An 18,723-nucleotide genomic window follows, 5' to 3' on the forward strand; every position below is an offset into this window, starting at 1 on the left:
TGTACCTTTAGTAAGAAACGTTGTGGATATAAAAATGTTAGTCTTTCCCTGGAAATTAATAAATGTTAACTTTATTTAAAATAAAGTTAAGATTCTGCAAAATTTTCTAAATTTTGAAGAATGTTCTAGCCATGCTAATCTATAAGGTGTTAAAGCCAGTTTTACATGTCTTTACTTCTTAATCATGTCCTTTGAAGTTTTACTAAAACACAGCTTTACAACAACCTATTTTTCCACTAAGAACCGTTATGCAACCTCTGCTTCAAATATAAATGTTTAATGGTGCCTCCAGGCACAAACACAAGAAAATTAAATCCTATATCCTCTCACGTTGCAGTTTCTGAAATTGTTCAATCTTTTGATGATTCACTGTCATGAAAAACCACCACCGACCTCATTGTCAGCATCCCAACAGTGACGATTCTCATATTTTAAATTAAAATAAGAAAACTTGATAACATTTTCTATATTACTTTAACCCCAATTTAGGATGTAATTCAAGATGACTAACTCAAATTTATTTAATAATTTTTCCTGGGTAAACAGGATAGATAAATAAGATTACTTTGTTTTAGTAAGGTTCATTGTAAATTGCATGGGCCTAAACAAAGATAAAACATTGTTTTGAACTTGTCGAAAAAAGTAAATGTAATTCTGCCCATTATAACTTAAGGCAGTCAAGTTTAGCTGTTTTTTTTTTTTTTTTTTTTTTTGTATTAGACCGCAGAGAATTTAGGGTCGCAGATTATCTGCTCCAGAAGCTACACAAGAAAAACCACAATATTTCTCACGGATATGGACATATATTCAGATATTCCCGATACGCCAGCATTCATGAGCCCTGAAAGCTTTCACCACATCTCTGCTGACATTATGTCAACCCCTGTCATAGTGCAGAGATAGCTTTCATTCCTCTGCACATCGGGGGGGCAAAGCTGCAGAGACAGCCGACTGCTGCTCCCAGAACCATTCCAACATCTCCAACGACTCATCTTTTTTTCCACCAAAAAATAAATCACCACCACATGCATGGGCCAATTTATTGAGATTCTTCTCAGCTTATGACTCACCAAGGTCTTGCAGTGAGAAACAAATAAAGAAGTTTGGACTTTAAGAGCTGCTCTGGATGTTGCATTCTGTATGTGAGCAAAAGGGTCACTTCCAAATGCCCAATGAATCCAAACTGTTGGCCATGTTCAGAACATCGAGTTCACAAACATTTTGTGTAATATGACAAAAAAGAACAATAATAAATCAGGTGGCATGGTGAAAAGAAACTCAAGAGAGTAATGTCCCACTCTGCCCTAGAAATATGGCGATAGCAGAAAGCACATTTGAGCGTGTGGCTCGCTTGCGTCAGTGCTGCATGAATTGCTTAGTAATTAGAATTGTTCAGCCCCTCATTTTTCTTTTAAAAAGCAAACTTTTTCAAGAAATTTGTCTTTTCAAGTTAATGGGAACATTAGCGGTTCATTTACAATGCAGTTTCTCATGAACAAAACTCTCCTACTGAACCAATCAACATGACCGTAAATCAAATCTACTAAATTACTCTTCATGGTTGTTGATCCTTTCGGAAGGTACCGTATTTGTAGGTCTTTTTTAAACAGTTATCTTTGCTTCCCTTTTTCTTTGTGTTTAACAGCTCATTTTGTGGTATTATTCTGCGAACTGCTGCCTGTGGCTGTGACTTCAAAATCTCTTTCACTGTCTCTTTATCTCTACTGCTAGCCATATACGAGTCTTTAAACAGATTATACCAAAGTAAAAGTCAGGACACACATACACACACATATTATGTCCATCAGAAGAGATTCATACACCAATATTTCCCCAGGGTGTTTTTTAGGGTTACAGGCAGCAGTGTAGAGTTATTACTGTGCACATTCCCATATTAACTATAGTGTTTTACTGTGAGATAAAAGAGTAGTGTGTATAAAACACCACTATAAGGCTGCTGGTGGTAATTGAGCTCACTAATTACTTCCTGAGCTGAGAGAGTTGTCAGAAAGAGGAGGAGCTGTCACAGATGGTGAGAGACCCACACTGACGCCAGGATACCCGGCCTCTTCATCATTGGAGTTGAGCATGTGTGTTTGTGCGAGACTCGGTAATTGAGGGAATGAGTGTGCAACCAAGATGGGGTGTTCAAATGACACATTAGAAACACCAAACACACGATACGCCACAAAGGAGTTTGAAAGCTAGGAAGTGCCTATCAAATAAATTACTGTTTTCTGTCGATTTCGTTTTCAAGACAACTCACAACACTTATGACTGGGACGATCCAGCTTGGCAGAACATATTTAGCACCCACCCACCTCCAAGCATTGCTCATGCTCACACAGGGTGCCCATGTGCAACCAGATGCTACGGGATAGTTTATTAATTATTTGATTTTATTTTTTACACTATTCAGCTCCTTCCATGATTAAAACACTGTTGGCAGAACACTTACCACTGTGAAGGTCCGTCTGTACCGCTGACCTCCAGCAGGTCGTAGTCGTCCTCCAACTGAAAGTCAGAGAAAACCAAGGCGATGGTGTCTCCGGGCTCGGCCAGCACGGTCCAGGTGCAGTCAGCATTGTTGTTGTACTCGGCTGGATAATTGGGGGTGGTGATCACCCCGCTCTGGCCCCGCAGTGTCCCTCCGCATCCATCATCAGCTGTAAGGAAAAGAAAGTTAGGAAAGTCTCAACACACCACTGTTATAGCACAATGATGATCCAACGGTGAACTGCAGCGATAACTGCTGATGTCCAGAAAAATTAGCGCGTCAGAGCAGGGAAAGTAAAAAGGTCAATAAACGCAAACTGCAGCTTAATGCAGCTAAAAGTTCACCTTTAGTTAGGACTCTGCAATACCTAAATGAGCTGTCTATTGCAGAGCGGGAAAAACTGTATTTTTCCCGGAGACTAGAGGTGGGAAAAGCTGAACATTTTGGTTCAATCCAGCAAACTAAATACAGGATCAGTATCACCAATACTGATATACCGATACATTTGGTAAAGTTTGATAAGCATCAAACTTCTGACCGTCAGGAGTTTTTCTCTATTAGTAAACGGAACTAACTTTTCAGATAGTGTCAACCCACAAGCCTTTCCACCTCTAAATGAGACTGTTAGCATTTAGAGAACGACAAATATTTCATGTTTAAAGCTTTTTTGGGGAGGCAAAGTTGACAGAGAATTGCATTTCCACTTGCCCAAGCAGCAGAGAGAATCAGTGTAATGTATTGGTCAACAGTATCTTTTTCAGACCCTGCACTCAAAATCTCCTTTGCATCTTGTTGTTCTAGCAGATTGGGTGGTAGTCCTCACCACTTCTACAGCTTTCCTTCAGAGATCCACAACAAGTAGCCGAAAACATGCGAGGAAGGAAGTTAGCTTCAAACGCCACTGGTATAATCCAGTTAGTGATTCCAATGTCGACAGTTAAAGAAGAAAAACAGAGCAGACTCTTTCTTGCAGCTCTAAATAATCCATATTGTTATTCAAGGGAGAACACATTAGGAGCTGTGGTTGTCTTGTTTGATGTGGTTCAGCTTTAGGCCATGCCATGCAAGCTGCTCTGCTGCCCATCCACTGTCTCCCAGCTCATTGTATTCCTAAGTTTTATTCAACCAGACTGTAACTCTGTGAAAACTTGCTTCTGGACGTTTTTAAGTAGCATCATGTGGATTTAAAAAGTAAAAAAATAAAATAAAACAAATCTTTGTGTTCTCTGAACACACAGAAATCTGCTGAAACCTAAACAGCATTGTTTTATTCACCACTAAAAAAAAGATACTGCAGTGAATTACAGAATATCTTTCTATTGTCCAACAGTCTGCCAGAGGGCAAAACGCAGCAGTCTTACAGTTTCAAAGTCCCTTACACTGGTTTTACAGCCAGCAAGAATAAAGGTTTAGGCCATGATGCAAAGTAATGCAACAAGGAGGGACATGATTCAATTCAGACTAATGCGGGATTTAGTTAATCAAAACGACTCAGCTTAAAGCTTAAATAATAAGTCGTTCACATAATGTGGTGCTGAGACAATGCTCATAATGTCTTAGATGTTGGAACAATACTCAATGTGTCCTCAAAGCTGAAGTGTTGAAAGCTGAATAAAATTGCAAATCTATAGATCTCAGGAAGTTTAGAAAACTAATACTGCATCAGAGCGCCTCCGAAACTGCATCACCAGTGGAGCGAGCAGTGGTCAAAATATACTAAAATCTACAAAAAAAAAAAAAAAAAAAAAACACTGTTCCAGATCACGTACTCCCTTTCGTGCCTGTTTTCATTGACTGCCATGGCCTATTTCAGCAGTATAATTTGCCCCGACACAAAACGAAATGTACAAGGAGTGAGTTTGAGGTGTTGATTTTATTCCCCAATTCCCCAGATCTCAGTTCAGAATCAGAAACAGCTTCATTCACCAAGTGGTGGACACAAAGAAGGAACTAAACTTTGGTTATTTAAAAAATAAAAATAAAAAAAATAAAAAGAAGCTTTTTTAAAATTTCTTCGAAAAGAGGGAAAGACAAAGGCGAATTTGAACCAATGTTTAAACTATTTGAAAAAGAGGAGGAAATCCCAGACCAACTAGTCTCATCCATGGCGGGCCCACCTAATATTTGAAGTATATCTTTTTTTTATATTTTTGCAGCAAAAGCTTCACCAGTACACTGCTAGACAGTTGGTCATATTGTGCCGAGAATGTTTGTTGCAACTGAAATGTGTGAAGATTAGTACCGGTGTGCTTAAAAATAAAGCGATGGGGGGTCATCAGTTTGTATTTTTTAGCACTTTTACCACGGTTATGTCCTATGTAAGAACGTGTGTCAGTGGGAGAGATTATAGTGGCCGAGCATCCGGCGGTGACGAGGACCTCAGAAGGCCGTCCATCATTCGTTCAAACTGTCACCATGGCAAACCCCCTAAGGGAGGGCGAGCACGGACGAGCCGGAACCTGGGGGTGTGATTTTCAACAGGGGGAAAATCCCGACAGCGGGAAGAGAACAGGGGATGAAGAGGATGACTGGTGACATGAGAGGAAGAGGCCAAAAATATATATATATAGTGGAGAGAATGTGGACAATAAAGAAAGAGAAAAATGGCACAAGGAATGACAGGTGATTGTTGCAGAGGGAGAGACAGGAAGTAGAATGTAGAAAAAAAGCGCACAGAGACATATATTGACATTCTACACAAGAATGTTTCTTCACACTTGAAAGGAGCTTTTTTTTGACTCTAAACTCTCCCCTTTGCCTCGACTCTTCAACTCCCTCGGCTCTCTCCTGCTGCTATTGGCCACCAGATGTAAGAGGAACAAAATACAGCAATAAAACCCAGGTAGGACCCATTGAACATGCATTTTTCATTATCCAAAAGGTGTATATAAAAATAATAAAAAGGTGATTTTTTTTTCTTTTACAAAACGTATATGTGAATCTGTAACCCATGACTGAACAGCAGCATGCACATATTAGCGCTGTCACTTTCATAGTTTCCCATCATGTTTAGGGGGCTGATTTATTTATGTGAGCACCATTGTAAACCAGATATTGCAACGCATGCAAGCTAAAAGTATTTTAAAGGCATTCAATAAGAAATGGTTGTTCAGATGCACCATTGACCTACAAAGCAGAAACACAACATGTGACAACTTATAAAAGACTATTTACAATCTGCAATAAGTGCCACCTCTTTCAATACTACGCATTCCAAATAGTAGCGCGAGAGGAGCTAGACTTTTTTATGTTGTGTCAGTAGGAGAAACATCAGAAAACGTCTGCTGACAGTCTAAGAAGGAGTCCAAGGTCAAATCTAAAATGGGCCTAAAGTTTTATTTCTGTGACACACGTGCCTCTCGAGACATCTGTGATTTGTGCTTTTTAGCTGGATCATTTTCTTAGTAAATCACCTTTCACGTGTTTCATAGAAACGCTCTTGCTGGGGGTTCATAAAATGTCGTTTTCGATCAAAAACAGTGCAAAACGAGAGAGAGAGAAAAAAAACACATCCAAAGTGTCCTTTAAAAGAGATTGTGGCTGAACTGTGTCTATATCTTAATTGACAAATACAGATAAAACAACTTCATGAGCATGGAGCAGGGCTTATAAAAGATTATCTGTACAATCATTAGCTGTGTGTAATGTTTGGCTCAACACTGCTGGCGCTCTGAGTCCAAAGTGGTGACCATGCCAAAATGTCCTGCCTGCTAAAAATGAAAGTGGGAGCTTTACACCTCCACATATGGGCAGGCACTATAATTGGAGTGACATTAACAATACACTTGCGCATTATGAAAGTGCACTCAGGTGTACAAGTTGACTTTTATGTGGCCTCGAAGGGACCTCGATTAATCACAGCAAAATTGCTAGTTCCTAAAACTTGTTGGCGTGTAATTTCAGCTGGAAAGATGGCCTAATCACGTCAGCGAGGGTTTGTGAATTTTCTTTCCAAAGGAGGAGATTTTCTCTGCCTGATGGGAAATAAGTAGCAAAACTATTTGTTTTGGTAAATTATTACTCATTTTAAGAAGGACATCATTGTTACATGCATTGTTGGACTAAAAGATTTTGACACATTCGCAATTCTGGAAATTCTCTTGTAGTCTAATTACATCAATGTATTTTAAGACATTTTAATTTGGACAGAATCTGTAAAACCCACAACTGACAAGAAGACAGGGGGAGGAAGAGTGAAAGAATAGGAAATATGATGGCTAAAAAAAAATACAAGCACCGTTCGGTTTTACGTGGTCTACTCCCACGCAACCAAAAACACAAAAGTCAAATTCAAAACTTTTTCAGACTGTGCATGGATCCTGTTTTTAGCAACACTTTTTCCAATACGAGCTTGTAAAAATTACAGTGACAAAAACACCAACAATAGTCTCTTCTGAGATGCATTGTCCAGTCATGTGCATGTGCCTGCATGTGATGGGTGGGTGGGGACTGTTCTGGCGCTCGGTGCCCAGCCATGTGTGCTCCTTTGTGGGCTTCCTGACTCCCGGCCTGGCTACAGATGGTATAGTGTCTCAGTGCTCTGCTCAGCAGGCACACTGACATAAACCATTGGCCACATGGACACAAGAGAACTCACACATGCACACGCGAACACAAATGGACATTCACGAACATGCCAGCTCACATGTCTTTAGCATGTGCGTCTGGTACGGTTCTGGAAATTCATTTGACTACGAATATGAATGATGCAAAATTTTTGACAATGAGTGTTGCTTTTGGTTTGTTTTAGATGTTTTTCAAATCTGAAAACTGTCAATCTGGGCCAGACAATGCACACTGGCAGGTGTCACTGCAGCAGGGGTGTTTGCTAGCTCTGAGGGAACAATAATTGGCACGAGTACCTGACTGGGAGCAAACACAAGAGGTCCCGCCATCATAAATAAGATATCAGTATGAACACAGCAAACATTGTGAATAGACACAAATGTGTGTCTGTGAGACGATTAATTCCATCAGCAAAACAGAAAAGCTGGGCTGATTGTGTGTGTTTTTAAGTGGACTAATGTATTTTGCTAGTAGGGTTAAGAAATAATCAGCAATTATGTCACTTGGAACAAAAAATTAATATTTCAAGCCGATTTTGTAATATGACTAGATGTTTTTTGGGTTTTGATAAACAAAAGTGAAAACATAATCAATTTGTGTTCTGTGTTTTGAAACTGTAAAAACAAAATAATAATAGTAAAAAAGAAGCAGCAATATTAACAAAGTTTAGTTTTAGTTGTAGGCCTGCATGTATTTCTTGCTGCTTACCTCTGCAGTAAGGAAGGGGGAAATCCCAGGCAGCCGTCCCAGTTGAAGTGGCGAGGCAGGAGAGTGTGGTGTGACCCTCCAGCACATAGCCAGGGCTACAGCTGTAGCGGATTTTATCCCCAATATTGAAAGTGGACCCCTGTTGATAGCCATTCAGTAGCTGGCCAGGATTACCACAAGTGTAACTGGGCAGAGCTGGAGAGAAAGGAAAGAACACAAAATGTACTGAGTACAAAAAAAAACAAAAACACCTTAAGGTTTGTGACACAGTGAAAAAAAGAAGAAAGCAAGAAAAGGGAGAGCTAAAAAACAGCATCAAGTTGTCGGATTTGTGACTCGTGTAGCAGTCTCCTCTATGGAGAAAATGCTGCTAAAACGTCGTGTTGCAAAAGACAAAGTGTTACGCTTCAATATGGAATTCTCTTCAAATGGATTTTTTTGCAAATGCGACGCGGGAGTTAATGCTCCGGCAATCAGTTGTCCCTGCAAATGAAGAAGTTCAACGGAACCTCATCTAATTCTGGTACTTAAGTACTATAGAAAGACGTGATTAATTACAGTTCCCTTTAAAACCCACATTTAAAAGAAATCCCATCAAAGCTAAATTGTTTTGTTCCTGATGCAATTCAGATAAGAACTAATGACCAACCAGAAATAACATGTGACATAACTATATACTCAAGAGTACATAACCTTGGCCAGAAACATTTACAAGGAACCTCAGAAATACTTCTTTTCTTGCATTTCTTCATATTTAAGCAGAGGTAGAAAACATCATAATTAGGAATGCACCGAGGGATGTTCTGATCAGGTCTTTCTGTCCCTGAATTATTTGAGTATTTTGTCATCTTAGGTCTCACTGCCCTTCCTCTGCAAATTGGTTTCCACACCACCAGAAAAATGCATCTACTTTTGTTCAAGTGATCAAATTTTATTACTGTATTATATATAACCTAGAAAATGGCAGACAAAAGTGTCCATCCCAAAAGTAAAGTAAAGCAACATTATTGAAAGCTACTTCTATTCACTGCTGGGTTGTTGTGGTTATACAATGACTGCAACTGCAAACTCGTCTAGTTACAGTGCTAATCTTCTGCAGACATTCCTATTTTCAGGAAATTTGCCATTTAATGTATGTGAGCGTTTCACAGTTTTGACAGGAGCTCCTTATGAGCCTGTTTGGCAAGCATGGATGCAAATCAGTCACAACATCACCTTATGAGATGAGATTTTTAGAGGGTAAAAATCACAAGCAACTCACTAGGGGTGAAGGACTCCAGCTGCAAGCTATACCATTAGTGAATTCATAGCAGGTGTTTTCCATCATCTGTTGAAGGCAGAACACCTGCTCACACACCAAGGATGCCCTAAATTACTCAGCACTGATTTGCCTTTTAAAGTACCTGGTTAGTACTTGGGTTCTTTCCCTCTGGTCTAATCAGATTTCTAATGATAGAGTAACTTGTCACTTTCAAGCTCCACTGTGCTGTAGCCTTTATTTTGATCTGCCAAGGCTACCTTGTTACAGCCTGTGTTCCATCACTACCAGATTAGCACATGCACAAGGACTCAAATTAGCATATTAGCTGCTGGGACAAATGCTACAGCTTGGCAACTTGGAGGCTCCTGGCACACAGGTAGCATTCCCCTTGAGATTTTGCTGCATAGTAATGTAGAAATAAAAAACTGTGAGGGGGGAAAAATGAGCATTTTTACATCTCAGTTTAGAAAAGAAAATCCAGAATATGAACACTTGTGGCTTTCTGTTTGTGTACCATCGTATTTCCTGCTTGAGATCGTACAGTTGAGGTTTCTTTAGTTGATGCCGTGCAAATGAGAGGCTTGTGTGATGCAAATTTTTCCGTCCATGAAACTCTACCAGGATAACCACATGCCGAGTTTATTTTTGGGACTAGACTGACTGTTCTTTCAGAAAGAATTTCTGACTGTCTGAAGAAAAAGCTCCAAAAGAAAATGAAGCCCAGTAAGACCAAGCAAAAAGGAAAAAAATTAAACAATGAGAAATTTAAGAACACAGAAAATGATTGTCACGAAGAGCAGCAGGCATTTTTGTTGCCACAGATAAGGAATGGACTGGTGATTTTCACGGTGAAAGCTTAGGAAAAGAAAACACTTTTGATGGTGTTTACGCAAAATAAAAAAGTTTTAACATGATCTAATAAGCCAAAGTCAGAAAAAAGAACTGATCGATTTTAACAGTGGCTTCAAAGTAAATATGCTAATAATAGTGCAGGACGATATTCTCACACAGAACTTTTAAACATAGACATGTTGACTGACACTTAAATGGTCTTGCACATGTATAATTTTGCAAACCAGTTTCTATGTACTAGCTTGAACAATGGATTAGGCTCAAGGCTCATTCTTTCCGGGGACAGTGTCCTCTGTCATCCGACTGGTCCCCAACTCCTCATGTCTAACCCAACAACAGCAACCTTGAGGCGCTCTTTGCAGCAGGCTCATATTTCACAGCAATGGGGGACTTGGCCTGTCCCTGGGGTCTGAATCCTATAAGCAATGCTACTGCTGAAGTGGCAAATGATGCTCTTGTACATCATTGCAACTCGCTCTACCTCACATGGGCCAAAGGCAGAGGCATACAGACGCACACAAGAGCTTGCAAGCTTTTTCTGTAAGAAATGAGTCGCCGTGCCATCCGTCATGTCATCCATCAGTCACCTTCTCAGGCTATAATATTTCATTATTTCTTGTGTCATCCCCATTGCCTCCCATTTATTGCCTCCCATTTATGGTGCTTAAAACAGAGCAGAGGAAGGAGGGAGGCACAACGGAGCTTTTCTCCCGTGGGAAGGCTTCTTGACCTCCATAAGCCTCACATTGTCTTCCCAGGTATTTCCAAGTCTGTCCCTCTATTTATCAATGCCTTTCCCAGAAAAAGGGGTGAAGGTTGTAGACCTTTGTAGAAACTTTTTCATTGTCCGAACCATAATACATAGTTTTAAAAAGCCGATGCTGCAAAATAGAGATGGTAAATATCCATTTTATTGACATTATTAAGAAAAGTCATTGGAGGGGATTTTAATGTGCTGCTCTCAATCCTGGAAGTTCTAGAAGTTCATTGTCTCTTGTTTTAATTGAATTTTAACAGGACATTTCCTGGCAGATAGAGGCCATAGCAAAGAAAGGAAGAAAGGGGAAAAAAATAAGTACAACTTGCTTCAACTTTGAGCCTTATCTCATCAATACAACAACACAGTAAACTCTCTGTAACTCTTCAGCATGATGTTAGCTCCCCAATAGCGAGACGTGTTTAATTTAATTTTGTTTTCATCAAAATTAAAGAAGAATGACCAAAGTTCAGTGTCTGTATGTAGATGTGTTTAGGTCAGAGTTAATACTAAGGTAGAGATTTTTTTAGGTAGAAATGTTTGTGCATCTGCACCGAGTGGTAAATTGTGGAAAAAGCCATTGATGCAGATCTGTATCGTTGTTTAAGACAGTGTTCAAAGAATGTGAAAAAAAATGAAATGGCTTATGGTCCAGACCTTACTGCAATATAAAAGATAGAGCATCAAAGTGAAAAGCAACTTTAGTCATAGTTTGGAATTGTGTTTATCAACATGATACTGTATGCGTAATAATAGAAAAGAAGACACAATTCTTGATTTCAAATGACTACAGTCACATAGGAAAATGAGCACAATGTCCAAAATGTTTGTCCTTAACCAGAGACTTGTGCATAATAAAGGTCTGTGGAGCATCTGACAGATGTTTTACTGCAGTTCTAAACTCCTCAGTTTATTTAGCTTTATTTCTCATTCACAGCACAAATACCATAAATAAATAAATTTGATGATCTGGTCTAATTAACGCTTGTAACATTTTGTATTTTCACCTTTCAGTAACTTTTAACTTACTAATGTTTTCTTAGTTCTTGCACATCGAGTCTTCAATCTAGTCCCTCCGGTTCTGAGTTGCTCTACTTCTTCCTGCCATGTCTTTGGACGTGACATTGCGAGATCGATCCCGACACACAGGTGCATTAGCTCAATAAGCAGTTTCTGCTTTGTCAAGCGGCAGTTCAATCAATGCATTCTGTTCACTACATATGGACTGGACAAAGCTGGCAACTCTGATCGCTTCTGATTAGTGAGGCTGCAGAATGCCAAAAACTGACTTTTTGTTGCAAGAATTGTGTCTTCTTGACATTAATTAAAAGAAGCAACGATGCCTTTTATAAAGTATAAATGTGTTATTTACACAGGTTTTTGGAGAATGTTAACAACCAGCTACATTTTCTTGAACCCTTCATTAAAAACAGCCCTAATCCATCACAGCATGGACTCCCTGAAGGTATGCTGTGGTATTTGGCACAAAGATGTTTGCAGCAGATCCTTTAAGTCTGGTAAATTGTGAGGTGGGCCTTCCATTGATTGGATTCATTTCTTCATCACACCCTGGGGATGTTTGATTGGACTGAGACCCGGGGAATTTGGAGGTCAAGTCAAAACCTCAAACCTGCCGCTGTGCTCCATAAACTAAACTTGAACTATCTTTGTTTCATGACGGGGTGCATTACCGCTTCACATAGAGGCCATGGCCTATTAGGGAATGTTCTTTTCTTGAAAGTGTGTTTGCAGCCGGCAACAAGACATTTATGGAAACCAGGGCTTGTCAGAATATTGTCCAAAGTATCACATCTTCTCTTCCAACTTGCGTTCTTCTCATGGTGTCTCCTGGTCGCTTGCCAGGTATTCCCAGGCAAGCGACACAGGTATTTTGCTATCCATGATTCATTAAACCATGACAATTGAATTCAGCATTTATGGTCCACAGATTCACAACAAACGTTTTGTCAAGGGACTGTACAAAAAAAGGACAGTTTACATTTCACAATGGTCCAATGTTCTCATTGTTGTGGTGTTAGGCAGAAGATAGGAGTCTGCATGTGTACCACAGAGTGGACAGCTTTGCAGTCTAATATGTAACAAACTAATGCACAGTGTATTCTCGTGCACTCTGATCAGAACCAGTAAGGACTTCTGCATCAATCTCAGCTCCAGTAGGTAGGCCTGTTGCAATAAATAATAAATCAATTAATCAAGTGATAAAGGGAAATTATTGACCTCATTTTAATTTATCGGCTTTATCGTTTCTTCCAGCCTCTTTCTCTTTCTTTAAATGATACTGGATGATAAAAAGACTCGTCTCCAGTGCTCTCCACTCACCCTCCCTTCCTCATTTCCTTAACGTAAGGGAGGAGTGAACAATTGCATCAGGTAGACAGATATGCACATCTTCTATATTTAAACCCAAAGATTACTGAAGGGCAACATAGTATACAGATTTCATAATCTGTACTCTTTTGGTTGAATGTAGTTTTTCTTTCCACTTTGGTTTTTTGATGCGTTTAGTGTTTATTCAAGTCCATTTTTTTGTGAACGGAGACTGAGAGTCCATTTCATTTTTGTTTTTGGTTGTCTTTTTTTGTTTACTTGTGCCAGTGTTAAGTGTTCTCTTGAAAATAAAGTGTATTTATTTTTGGCAGAATGTGCTTGTGTCAGTATGTCATTACCATTACATCCACTTAAAAAGGTCATCAAACAATATTATTGTTGATAGCAATAAAATAGTAAATAGAATAGTAAAATAGTACATTAAAATTGCTGGTGTCTGTTTGGTGCAATTAAATGGGATGTTAATAGTTTCCTTATTTAAGTTCTAAACTGAATGAGATAATTCTTGTCTTTTCTTACTCAGACACAGCACAGCACAGGGCCAATTGCTGTGTGGAAGCTGTTGAGGAAACTCATACAGAACTGATGGCACTCCACATTGTCTGTAAAATGGAATAATGTGCCATTCAGTACCCATTCGCTATATTCGAGACTAAACTAGGAGGGATCATGGAGTATCAGACACTTCAAGGAAAGCCGGGAGACAGATGAGAGACGTGTCTCGGGGAAGTTTGGAGGGGAGACGGGTGCATGTGTGCGCAGCCTGGACTCTTTATTTTCCCATTTAAATCCATATGGCTTTTCAGGCTTATCTCTCTACTGACAGAGAAAACATATAACCCCGGAAATCCCACTGTACAAATGTTCAAAGTCAGGTACAAGGACTGTTACTATATTTTTTTAAATATGGACTGGAGCAGATTTATAGCGAGATGCAATAAAGTGTTTAGGATTCTACTAGAGTTTTAATACTTCAAAAGCAAACTTATGAGTTAATGATAGCAACATAATTGCATAATTGTGTATGTTGTTTTATACAACTTAAGAAAAAGAAAAGCTTATCAGCCACATGGAGCTAAATTTAAAAGCTGTAATTGCTAATTAGGGTGAAAATTGAGTAAAACAAATATATGTTTAAATGCAATCAACAACCGCTGCATTATAGTTCAAAACTACATTAAATATTTTTATTTTTTTTAAATATGGATATCAAAAATCGCATCCACATAAATTCTGTATATGAAATTTTAGTATTTTCATTTAAAAAAAATAAATTAATGAAATAAATAAATAATCTGATTTTAAAATGGGTAGCAGCAGCATCTTGAAAACGTTGGTTGGGGCAACAAAAGTCTAGAAATGTCAGAGGTATGAATAGGAAATTTAGAAGTTTAATAATATCATCAACCGTGAGGAAACTGATCATACAAAGAGTTTCATGCAGATGCTTAATGTTTCCTATCAGTGCAGTTTCTGAATACAGCTCCACAAATCGCAGCAGGGAAGAATTTTTTACTACACAACATTCATGGTTCATAATTTGATCAAACCACTTCAAGAATTTAAGAAATTAAATTTCACCAAGAACAAAGCTGAAAGTCGATATAGGGGCTTTGAGCTGGCACAGTATTGAAATCTGAATCAGGTGTGGACATTTCTAATGTCCACAAATAATTGTCTTTAAATGTAATTTGGAGTGCTGTCCAGAAATGCAGCCTGATGATACAAAGCCAAAGTCTTACGCCACCTCCATAGAGGATATGAGGTGAGGCTCATTACAATGAGCTGAGAGCAATTAATGTCATCACATTAATTGAAATTAAAAATTTTGCTTAAACCACAGACAATACTTTCCAGACTGTCAGTGCACAGTAAACATGTATGTTTCATTGTATTTTCCAAAGCATTGTTAGGATTAGCACATGTATGTTGTAGAAGGCCTATTGTCATGATAGTGGTTCTTCTTATTATGATTCTGCCCCCCTAAAGAGGGAGCTTTTTGTGGGTTTTATCATATTCAAAAACTCACCAAACTTGGCAGACGCATCAAGCCTGTGTGAAATTTACACATTTTGCGGTCGTCTAAAAAATTGCGAAAGAAACGGCTCAATGGCGCCACCTTTGCAACTTTCTAAATACTCTCTGCTGTGACCTTACTTGTAGACACCCCAAGATGCATAGAAAATACCCTTTGACCTAATCAAGATGAAACTGCGTCCAGAGACAGAAGACATGTTGGTGTGTTGTGGATTCCAACCTGCTTCGAACCCACCATCGAAGCAGGTGGGCTTGAGGCTGAATTATAAAACTTGGTACATGTGTATCTTGTCAAAAAAAGTCTCTTAGAGTCATGGTCTAAACCCAAAAGGAAGTCGGCCATCTTGGATCAAAGCCGTCATTTTCTCTTTTTCACAGAGGTCGGATCTGATCGAACTTGTCCCACGGTTTTTCAGATACAGACTTCAGAATCACTCAGCCCAGTCTTGAGGCATTGAAGGTCAAAAGTTATCAAAAAGATTTCTCGCTTCGCTTCGAGGGCCTCTAACGCCGCTCGCAGCTTTAATTTTTTATTACAATTTAACCGGTATGGATAAACACATAAACCCTTAATGCAAACAGGGTTGGACGAACACTGAAGTGGACCAGTTTAAAAGGTGAAGCCAAACATAAAAAGTCCTCCACCTGGCCTCTTAAATTTGTCTTGCTTTGCCATTTTCTAAGCCAATCCTCTTTTCTGCACTTACAGGTTGCCTTGGAAACTGTAAAGGCTCACCAGAGAGAACGTTATGGTAGATAAAGTGTTGATGTGTGAAAGTGCCGTTAGAAAGGTTTGTGCATCTCTTTTTCTTAGAGGGTCCTGCGTTCTCAGACAAAAAAAAAAAACAAACAAAAAAAAACATTTGACTGAAGGGCATGAAATAACTGTAGACACATTCAAATCGACAGGATCTTTTGTGCATAGATTTTACTTATAATATTCATAAATCTGACAGGATTGAAAGGGGAAAAGAACAGTAAAATTCAAGTCACTTCCATTTTTTTGGTATTACAAGCCTTGAGCGCTGAACTTTGACTAAAGCTTCCCATTTCCTCACCTCATTCTTAACTTAAGAAGCTGTGATAAAATATATTTTTCGAATATTATTTAATTTTAAAAATCACTATTATGTCAAAAAGGTGGTTGTCCTAGAGAAACCTTGTCCCTGACATTCTTTATTATTACATGCTGAAATATTACCAGAAATGCAATATGGGTTTCATGTAGAAAATACGTATGATTTAATAGTTTAAGAATGTGTTGTTGGTTTGCATGCTTGTTCACTCTAAATGACCTGGTGTCAGCTGTTCTGGTATAAATAAATCATATCCTCCATGATATGGCTGTAAATTAAACTGTTTATTTAAGTCATTTAGGAACCCTACAGGGCACAATTGCTGTGCAGTATTGCTATCCATAAAAGTATTGTTGACTGTTTTAGATAATACCATTGTTATTTATAACAATACCTTCAACTGTGAGACCCTCTCCCACATCCTCCATGCATATCCATATTTAACCTCAGTTGGGCATTTGTTGATGTTAAAGATGTAACACAAATCCAAACCCATGCTGCAGTTGTTCTATGCAAGTTCAATTCAGGTTCGCTTCAGTTCCTCTCGCAACAAGATGTCATCTCAAGGTACCTGACTTGTAAAGATATTTCTGAGTTGCAATCAGCCAATGAAAAATATATGTCTGTTTTTCCACAGCACCTCGTATCTCTTTTCTCTCCAAATCATACTCTTTTTTTCCATTAAATCATTCAAAGGGCGGGTCTCTGCTGTCGGTTCACAAACAGTGAAAGTGCAGCTGAGCACGGCAAACATTGTCAATGAAAAGGAAAGCCAGTGCAGATTTTGTGAATCGCTTCGGCATGTTTGTACGCATATTTTCAGCGCGATCGCCATTTGTAAAGATTCAGCTCTGTTCTGTTGCAACACAGAACTCCAAGTCCTTCAGCAATCCAGCAAAGAACAATCATTGCATTGACGTGGCTTTTAACAGCGTATCTGTTTAATGAAAGCAAGGGTTGGTTCATTAAATTCACAGACTGAAAAATCAAAGAAAATAATTTCATAGAAAAACTGCCACAGATAATTTGACAAAAATTACAACTTGCCTGAACAAAAGAAGTTGATTTTGACCATAGCATTTAAGGAGTCAGCAAGTGAATAATGAACTGTCAATAAAGTATGAAAGGATTTGTGGGGAAAATTGGCCGTGGCTCATCAATGAATGTGTCTGATGAATAGTTGCGGATCAAAGCAATCTGGTGAACACAGAAAAGATTGAACACGTCAACGAAGGAGGAGGCACTTGGTTAGCATCAATTATTTTAATGAGTCAATGCACCAGTTGCTGTATAGCCATCACTGAGCATTTCATCATGGATGGTAACATGAAACCACCGCAATCCTGATGATATACGAGATTCAACAGCTGTTTAATAATAAAAAGTAGCACATTCAATTCATCTTATACTTGACTTCAGTCCCAGTGAAAAACAAAACATCAACAGCAGCACAGGGGAATCAAGGGCTCCATGAAATACAACAAATAAGACATCCATAAAAAAAACAGCATAAAAAACTGATTACGTTCATGTGTTCTATTTTTAGAAACAAGCCGGTGAACGCCACACCAATGGTAGAAAAAATAATCATAAAATTGATTTTGACACGAATAATAAAGCTATGCCGTGTCACGCATACATCACGGCACAATTGGACTCACATCTCCTGTCAGCACTTCAGTAGATGGCAGGAATGCATCGTTTACTTGACTCAGCCAGATACAATTAAACTAAGAACAAAACCTTAACAGCAGAAATGTATCTCTCCAGTTGCACACTAACTTGAAAAACAGATTTTCTTTTTGCCACTTCAAGTTGTATATTAGATCATAACAACGGATTCCACACCATCCAGAGTTTGTTCAGCCAATGGTGCAGTGCAGGGTAAGAGAATCCAACAGAATCTTCTTTTACTTTATTTTTCTCAAATAATTACCTTTGAGAAGTAGGAACAAAACACCATACAATGAGAAACTAAAGAAACACAAGGGTTTCCTGGTTCATGGGATTTATGGAAATGGGAAAGTTTGGGAAGTACAATGAACAATTATTGGGTTTTGCACACAGAATATGCAAAACCCAATACTTCAAATATGCACGGTCTGTTCACTGTGACTGTGTTAATATTGAATTCTTTTGAGAATTCAATATATTTAATGTTATAAGAATCAGGTTAGAAACTACTCATGTGTTCAATTAATGTTGACAGTGTCACCAGGAGAATTTGAGTGTATTTTTTAAAATAAAAATTAAAATGTTTCTTAGTGTATTTTAATATTTTCCTAGATCCCAAATAACATGTCACGTCTGACAATTTTTTAAAAATAGTCTATAAGTAGAATACCTTGCAAAACTGGTTCTTTTCCAAAAGTCATGTAAAGGACAGAAAGCATGTCTAAAATGTTTTTTAGCAAGAGGAGACAGAAATGTGCATGTGATGACATGCTGAGGAGATAATTCAGCAATTTAATTCAATTGTGTCCACGTAGGAATGAATTCATAGGTTGCAGGACGGTAGCTCTAGAGTATCAGAGCTTAAGATCTTATTATTGCAAAAACTGTCACCCCTTCACCTTGAAGCTTTACTCTCTCTTGGCTCATCAAACAAGATAAACCAATC

The 18,723-nt window shown here is 38.6% G+C and overlaps 1 protein-coding gene across 1 annotated transcript in view; it reads right to left on the minus strand.

Annotated features, from left to right (window-relative positions):
• The window catches only part of csmd2 (CUB and Sushi multiple domains 2), a 222,725-nt gene that overhangs the window by 147,848 nt on the left and 56,154 nt on the right, over positions 1 to 18,723 (minus strand). Inside the window, exons 4-5 of the mRNA XM_055058804.1 lie at positions 7,772 to 7,966; positions 2,459 to 2,666 (exon numbers count right to left, since the gene is read on the minus strand). Of these exons, the coding sequence (XP_054914779.1) occupies positions 2,459 to 2,666; positions 7,772 to 7,966 (403 nt within the window). The remainder of the gene's footprint in view (positions 1 to 2,458; positions 2,667 to 7,771; positions 7,967 to 18,723) is intronic.

This window comes from Poeciliopsis prolifica, unplaced genomic scaffold (genome assembly GCF_027474105.1).
Source record: "Poeciliopsis prolifica strain line A6 unplaced genomic scaffold, Auburn_PproV2 SCAFFOLD052, whole genome shotgun sequence".
Classification (NCBI taxonomy): Eukaryota; Metazoa; Chordata; class Actinopteri; order Cyprinodontiformes; family Poeciliidae; genus Poeciliopsis; species Poeciliopsis prolifica.